This window comes from Emiliania huxleyi (genome assembly GCF_000372725.1).
Source record: "Emiliania huxleyi CCMP1516 unplaced genomic scaffold EMIHUscaffold_546, whole genome shotgun sequence".
NCBI lineage: Eukaryota > Haptophyta > Isochrysidales > Noelaerhabdaceae > Emiliania > Emiliania huxleyi.
In genome coordinates this window covers 21,553-28,458 of record NW_005197904.1, presented here as the reverse complement: position 1 = coordinate 28,458, position 6,906 = coordinate 21,553, and the positions used below count along the sequence as shown (strand labels likewise).

At 67.8% G+C, this 6,906-nt stretch overlaps 4 protein-coding genes across 4 annotated transcripts in view; 2 read left to right on the top strand and 2 right to left on the bottom strand.

Annotated features, from left to right (window-relative positions):
- Positions 1-320, top strand: part of EMIHUDRAFT_445881 (hypothetical protein) — a 1,277-nt gene extending 957 nt beyond the window's left edge. The window contains exon 2 of the mRNA XM_005765634.1: positions 1-320. The gene's annotated coding sequence lies outside the window, so the exon portion shown is untranslated.
- Positions 321-357: 37 nt separating this feature from the next.
- Positions 358-2,319, bottom strand: EMIHUDRAFT_119932 (hypothetical protein; the record flags this gene model as incomplete). The annotated part of the gene is made up of 1 exon (XM_005765633.1): positions 358-2,319. The coding sequence occupies one exon, from the start codon at positions 2,317-2,319 to the stop codon at positions 358-360; it is 1,962 nt and encodes a 653-aa protein (XP_005765690.1).
- Positions 2,320-2,979: 660 nt separating this feature from the next.
- On the top strand, positions 2,980-4,847 carry EMIHUDRAFT_247062 (hypothetical protein; the record flags this gene model as incomplete). The annotated part of the gene is made up of 7 exons (XM_005765632.1): positions 2,980-3,441; positions 3,509-3,548; positions 3,653-3,861; positions 4,085-4,172; positions 4,274-4,344; positions 4,443-4,481; positions 4,578-4,847. 7 exons carry the CDS (start codon positions 2,980-2,982, stop codon positions 4,845-4,847), a joined length of 1,179 nt encoding a protein of 392 aa, XP_005765689.1.
- A 924-nt stretch (positions 4,848-5,771) lies between these two features.
- The window catches only part of EMIHUDRAFT_247061 (hypothetical protein), a gene marked incomplete at both ends in the record, with an annotated part of 1,293 nt that continues 158 nt past the window's right edge, over positions 5,772-6,906 (bottom strand). Inside the window, 2 exons of the mRNA XM_005765631.1 lie at positions 5,772-6,403; positions 6,677-6,774. Coding sequence (XP_005765688.1) covers positions 5,772-6,403; positions 6,677-6,774 — 730 coding nt within the window. The remainder of the gene's footprint in view (positions 6,404-6,676; positions 6,775-6,906) is intronic.

Below are 6,906 nucleotides of genomic sequence, written 5' to 3'. Positions count from 1 at the left end.
TCCGCAACCGGCCCAACGACCAAGCGCCGGCGACTCGCGCCGAGTGCGACGCGCGAGAGCGTCCAGCGTCGTCAGACGTCAGTCGAGTGGAGAGAGAGAGAGAGCAGAGAGGCCCCCGGGCAACAACGCGAACGAACAAGAGTCTCCACGAGTGAGGCCTAAGGCGCAGCAGGCGGTGCGAGGCGCTGCCGCTGAGCCGCGCAGCGCGTGTTGTGCCGCGCCCGGCTGCGCCCTGCGCGCACAGTGCGCGCGTCTCGCACGTATGCGGCGCGATGGCAGAGCGAATTTAACAATTATGTGGCGCGTGTGTGCGCGCGGTGCGGTGCGAGTACGGCTCTCCGAGCGCGGGGGAGGCTCTCAGACGCCCTGCTCTGCCAGCAGCTCGTCGCGGCGGCGGCGCGCCCGCGCGCGGGTCACGACGGCGTTCGAGGTGCGACAGACGTCGCCGTCCACCGGCAGCTCGCCCGTCCGCATGTAGCGGCTCATCTTGTCGAGGCAGGCGCGCACTCCCTCCTGGTCGTAGTCCGCCGAGGCGACGCAGTGGCCGACGCCCTGCCACGTCAAGATCGTCGCGTCGGGCAGGGAGGCGCGCATCCAGCGCGCGTCGAGATATGGCGTGGACCCGTCGTAGAGCGAGTTGACGACCAGGGCGCGCACACCGGCCCGCCAGCCAAAGACGGGCGGCGTGGGCTTCGCCGGCCACGTGAGGAGGTCGAAGCCGTTCTCGTTCGCCACGCCCACCTCGACGGGGCCATAGTTGCGGACTAGCGACTGGTACAGGTCCATCGCGCCCGCGATCGAGTAGCGCCCCTCGTAGTCGAGGGCGTTGACGGCCACCTCGGTGAACGGCGGCTTGTACGCGTCGGTGCAGTGGCCGTGGAGCATCCAGTTGGGGCCGCAGGTGCTGTTCAGCACGCGCTCGCTCGACACCTCCACCCACGAGGCGTGCTCGCTGCTCAGCATGGACAGCACGCTGATGGCCGTCCGCCACGGCGCGGAGTCCTCCGCCTCGGCGCCCTGGATCTCGCCGACGACGTAGGAGCAGAGCGCCGGCGCCGTGACGACGTACCGCTGCCCCGCGTTCGTGTACGCGGCGAGCGCGCCGCCGTTCGCCTTCGCCACCAGGCTCTCCCACACGTCGTCGCCGCTGAAGGCGCACGGCAGCTCGTACCGCGTCGAGCCGCCGCGCGAGCGGAGCTCGAAGGAGTACCGCTCGTCCGCCATCTCCTCGCAGATGCTGCCCAGCTTGAAGAGGATGTGCCGCGTCGCGTGCGCGTAGCCGATGTAGTAGTCCTTCGTGCTCGGCCGCACAACCGCGTTACCGTTGAGGAGCAGCCGGCCTGTGTGCTCCGGGAAGGCGGCCGCGAAGGCACTCCCAACCCCGGTGCCGTACGAGGCGCCGTCGATGTTGAGGGTCTCGGCGCCGATGGCGCGGAGCAGCAGGCGGAGGTCCTTGGCAAGCAGCTGCGTCCCCACGTAATCGAGGAAATTGAAGGAGGTGCCGTTTGGGCCGGAGAGCTGAAAGTAGTCGTGGTCGTAGCAGCGGCGGTTCCGGGCGCGGGAGAACTCGAACCAGGTGCGCACCTCGCGGGCGTCGCCGGGATCGGGGCGCGGCTTTGGGTCCACGCCGCCGCGGCGGTAGTAGCTCCTGCCCGGCACCCAGCAGGTGCAGCTCGTCATCTCGCGCAGAGTCGGCACCCTCCCCTCCGCGAGCGCTGGCGCCGCGAGGTGCTCGCCCTCGGGACAGTCGTTGAAGTAGGGCTGGCCGTCGGGGTTGGCGGGCACGCTCATGTTTACGCCCTCGGAGTACGAGCCCCCCTCGTCAAAGACGCCGCGCTGCTGAATTCCAAGCGAGTGGAAGGTGCCATTGTACCCGTCTTGAAAAAAGGCGCAGCTGTCGGTGGAACCGGGCCCTCCGCAGTGGTACAACACGACGTCGTCGTTCGCACCGGTGAGCACGACGGTGACGCGCAGCCTGAGGTGTACCTGGCTCGCCGCGGAGCCCTCGTCGTAGTCGAGCGGCACGCGGAGGTAGCCGACCAGGACCTTCTCGTCCCCGACCCCGCTCCATTTCGCCGAGCGGTGCAGCTCGCGCCGCGGCTTGATGAGCTTCCACTCGAGGAGCGAGGGGTCGGGGTTCAGCAAGCTCCACGTTGGCGGCGCCTGTGCCAGTCGCTCGCTACCCGTCGCATCGGCCCGCGAGGCGGCGTATCCGATGATGGAGGAGGCCGCGAGGGCCGCTCCCAGCAGCCCGAGCGGACGCCATCGACTCGGTGCTCGGCCGCGGGCGGCCAGGAGCGGGTCCGTCGCCCCTCCCATGATGACTCGGCGGCTCCGGGGCGTGCCATGGCAAGTTTTAAGCCGTTTAGGCCGCAGGCGCCCCAGGGCCCTACTTTTAAGCCTAGGGGTCCCCTAAGATGCCCTCGGGCACTTGCCTGCGCCCTCGCGCACTAGCCCACGCCCTGCCCCGCAAGATCTCACTCCATCCCGGCCTGTGGCATACCTCGGCACCCCCTTGCACGGAATCTGAGCGTGAGGGAATCTGAGTGTGAGGGAATCTGAGCGTGAGGGAACCTGGGCAGTGCCGCGTAGTGCGGCGTGCGCGGACGTGCGCGGACGTGCGCGGGCGTGCGCGGGCGTGCGCGGGGCGTGCGCGCACGTGCGCGCACGTGCGCGCACGTGCGCGCACGTGCGCGGGCGTAGTGCCGCGTGCGTGCGCGGCGTGCGCGGGCGTGCGCGCGCGTGCGCGGCGTGCGCGGGCAGGGCGCAGGCAAGTGCCTGAGGGTATGGGGGTGGGCGCCACCCTGGGGCTACCCATAGCATCGTCGGCTCAGTGATGGGTATCCGACGATCGAGGGGTCCCGTACCATGCGGAATCGACCCTCTCCAATGGCTCAAGTGCTCAAGTGTCATGGTTAGGCACCCTCGATCGAGCAGCAGCCACCCTCGACGACCTCGACACTTCCAGCCCCACCTGCAATGGCCGAGACGCAGCACCCCCTCCACCCGGACATCCTCCTCCCCACGTTTGAGGCTCTCGGCCTCCGGCACGCGCTCCGCGCGGCGGCCGTCTGCTCCGCCTGGCGGCTCGCCGCGAGCGAGCTCCGCCGGATGTGGACCGAGGTGAGGGTCGAAGGCGCGCGTGGCGTCGGCGGCAACGCGATCCTCGGGCACTGCAGCCTCGGTGAGGCTGCGGGCGTGTGCGTCGCTCCCGACGGCAGCGTCTGGGTGAGCGACAGCCGGCACCGGCGCGTGGTAAACCTCTCGCAAGCGGAGCTCGGCTTTGTGCGCAGCGTCGGCTGCCCGGATCACCCGCCCGTGCGCAGCGTGGAGGCGTGCTCGCCGCGGCGGCTGCGGGCGGACGCGCTGCACGTCTGCTGCCCGATGGGCGCGGTGCGGGCCGTGGCGTGCGACGGCGGCTCGGCGGTGTATGTCTGCGAGGTGGAGAGAGCGGCGCTTCGCTAGGAGAGAGCGGGCTGCCGAAACATACACCGGCGGCTGTGATCAGGTGGACCGTTCGCGCGTTCGGCGCATCCGTCTCTCCGACGGTCCGCAGCACAGCTAGCCTCGAGAACTGCTTCTCTCACCACTCTCCAAAGAAGGACCGAGCAGGGCTACACCCCCTTCTCTCACCGCTCTCCACCCCTGACAGGGGCGGTGCTCGCCTCGACCAGCCCACTCTCGCTCTCGTGCCCGCAGAGCCTCGCGCTGGCCGCGGCGGACGAGGAAGGCGGCGCGCCGCGCGTGTACGTCGCCGACACGCAAAACGACCGCGTTCGCGTCTTTGACGGCGAGAAAGCCGAGCGCCGCCATGCATACAACTCTTCGCGAAGCAAGCCCAGGCCCCAGTCCTTTGCGCAGGTGACTTGCGCCCGGACAGCAAGCGCCGCTTCTCGCGTCGAGTCGCGAGACCGTGGTCGCACTTGCTTGCTCGCGCGTACGGATGGGGAGCTGTCGAGGCGTGAGCAGAGGTGTTTGCGAGCAGGTCGCTCGCCTGCACTTGCTTGCTCGCGCGTACGGATGGGGAGCTGTCGAGGCGTGAGCAGAGGTGTTTGCGAGCAGGTCGCTCGCCTGCTCCCGCGAGGAGCTGTTTGTGTGTGAGTACTACGAGTGCCGCGTCGCCGTGTTTTCGCTCGGCGGCGACTTTCTGCGCTCCTTTGGCGCGCCGGGTGGTTTCACATAGATCTCTTCTCAGCCGTGCTGCCAACCGGAGACCCTCCAGCACGCAGCACACACGCAAACGGCAAGCTCATTGGAAAGGACTCTCCGTCAGGCACCGCGCCCGGTCGCTTTGCCGGGCCGAGTAGCGTCGCGGTCGGGGAGGGGCGCGGCGGGGACCTCCTCGTGTTCGTCGCAGAGAGCGGCGAGGCAGCTACAAGTTCCTGCCCGCTCCGCCGTCGCCTCGTGCAGCCCGCCCACTTCACACCTCGGGCTGCGAACAGGCGGGGCTCGGCCATCAGAGGCGGCTGCTCCCATCGAGAGTGCAGGCGCTCACACACACGCGCGGGGGGCCGGGGGCGGTGCTCCTTTGTGTGCAACCCACTCATGCGACGAGTGGACAGGTGCTCACTGCGCAGGGCGAGCCGCGCTGCATCACACTTCTCGGCGCGGCGGCCGACTCGGCCGCCGACGCTGAGTTGGACACCGCTGCCGCCGACGCGATCGTGCAGCCGGCGCTCGATCGGGCAACTGGCGCGGCTGCGGCGGCTGTACTCAGGGCGCCTGTCGGCGGCGGGGAGAGGCGCCGGCGCCGCTCTCCGGAGCCCCGCCTCTGGGGAATTGCCGTCACGGCCGAGCGCGTCATCGTGTCCACTTCGGGCGCGCTCTATGATATGGCCACGGAATGAGCGATCTCCCGCGTACAGTCGAAGTCTGTGAGCGTAGGCGCGCTGTGCGAGTTGGTTCGCGGCGCGGCGGGGCGGCTACGGACAGGGCCGATCCCTATGCCGGCGGGCTGAGCACGCTCTCCGGCCATGCCGGTGTGGAAGACGGCGGCTGTCCGCCGAGGCGAGCGTTTGAGGTTCCACGGGCACGGGCCCAGCTGAATCCAGCATGCACACACCGGCCGCGGGTGAACAAGATAGGCAGGGTGTGGTATCTCGTCTGTTTGCAGCCTCCGGAGCTAGTTCGTGCTAGTTGCCTAGCACGTACGCAAGGCGGCTGGGGGGAGGGGAGGCCTCTGGGCACTTTGGGGGAGTTATGGCCCTGTCGGCTGTGTCGGAGGCTTGCGCTTGGTGTCCACCGCCCACCGGGGGGTTCTTCGGGTGATCAGGGGTCTGGTCACACTTGCGGTGGCGGAGGCTGTGCACCGCAGGGGGTCGGTCGATGTTTCCTTTTCTTTCTTTCAAATGGCTGTGTAATGCCAAACCTCGCTGTGCGCGGGGGCCGCAGACCCCCCCCCCCCACTCAGAAGACATAACCGGCGCCCCCTAACATGTCAACCGGCGACAAAGGCCCCCGTCACACCCGCGTCCGGCACGTACACGCACAGACGCGACGGACGGATCCGACCCAGCACGCCGGAGCTGGCAGCGCTCCCTCGCCCCGCCTGCCAAGCCCCGCCTGCCAAGCCCCGCCGCTCTGAGCGGGGCCGCAGCAGACGGAAAAGAGCGCGCAGCATGCGCGCATATTGTGCGCGTCACATGGTCATGGAGCAGATACGTACCAGTGCCCGACGGCCTCCGCGCTCCGGCCGCACGCGGACCTCTTTGGCCGGTCTCACGGCGCGCGTGCCGTCAACGCGGTAAGTCGGAAGGACGGCGGGGCGAGCACTAGGCATGCGGGCTGATGCTTACGTCCAGGTTTGCGGTGCCCATGAGGTACGCACCACCTCCGGCTGGGCCGACCGCAGACAGGACCGCGTCGGTGAGGTCGAGGTGGAGGTCTTGGGTGGGGAGAGGCGCCTGCTGAATGGGCGGAATCAGCAGCTTGATGTTGGGGAGGGCCGCATCGATCGCCTTATTGACCTCACTGATGAGATCGGCAATGGGCTGGTTGAGCAGAGCGGTAATTTGTCCGAGCAAGTCGGTCACGAAGGTGTTATGGTCGACGCCAGGGGCAAATGTCGCATTGAGATCACCGACGTGGAGGTCGGAGAGAGCAAAGTCACCTATCGTGCCCGTTGCCGCATCAAATGTCGGCACATTGATGCGCGAGGAGATCGGAGAGGTGAGAGTAGCTAGGAGCTGCTGACTGTCGTCGCCGGAGGTGGAGGCTGTGATGTAGACCTTTGCCGACGATGCCGCCGCGATGGAACCAAGTGGTGCCGGTGTGCTGTTAAACGTGGTTGTGACGGGAGGGATCATGATGGCCAAGTTCCATCCCGAAGGGTACTTACCCCCGAAGAGGTCGTTGAAAACAGTCGCCAAGACCACCCCGAGAGGGTCGTTGCGAGGGGCTGGAACTAGGAGGGGTGGGAATGGGCAGTCATCGCCGGGAGCCTCGGTAGGCCAGACCAAGTTGCAGAAGAAAGGGGTGGCCGTGCTGCTTGTTGTCCCGGCCGCGATGGTAGGCCAAACGAGGTACCAGAGACTGGCCAAAAATGAATCGCCCACAACCTCGGCGACCTGAGCGTTGACCAGCCCGTTTGATGCCGGTGTCAGCACTGGGACTGAGGGGTATGCCGGAAGATCGCGTGGCGCCATGAACGAGCGCCCCGCGCGCCAAGTCGGTGCACTTAGCGTGCTTGTCATGGGCCAGTCGGCTGACGAGCGGATGGTGCCTGCCTCGCCGTAGAGGGTGTTGATGCCGTAGTCAATGACGGCACACAACACCCTATAACTGCGTCATGACCAGCCTGCCATGCGTCGCCGGTGCCGCATTCGTCGCAGTGCTTCTTTAGCAGGCGGTGGTGCGACGGTGTATCATTCACATCAGTTTTGCGACGGTGTATCATTCACTTTATGC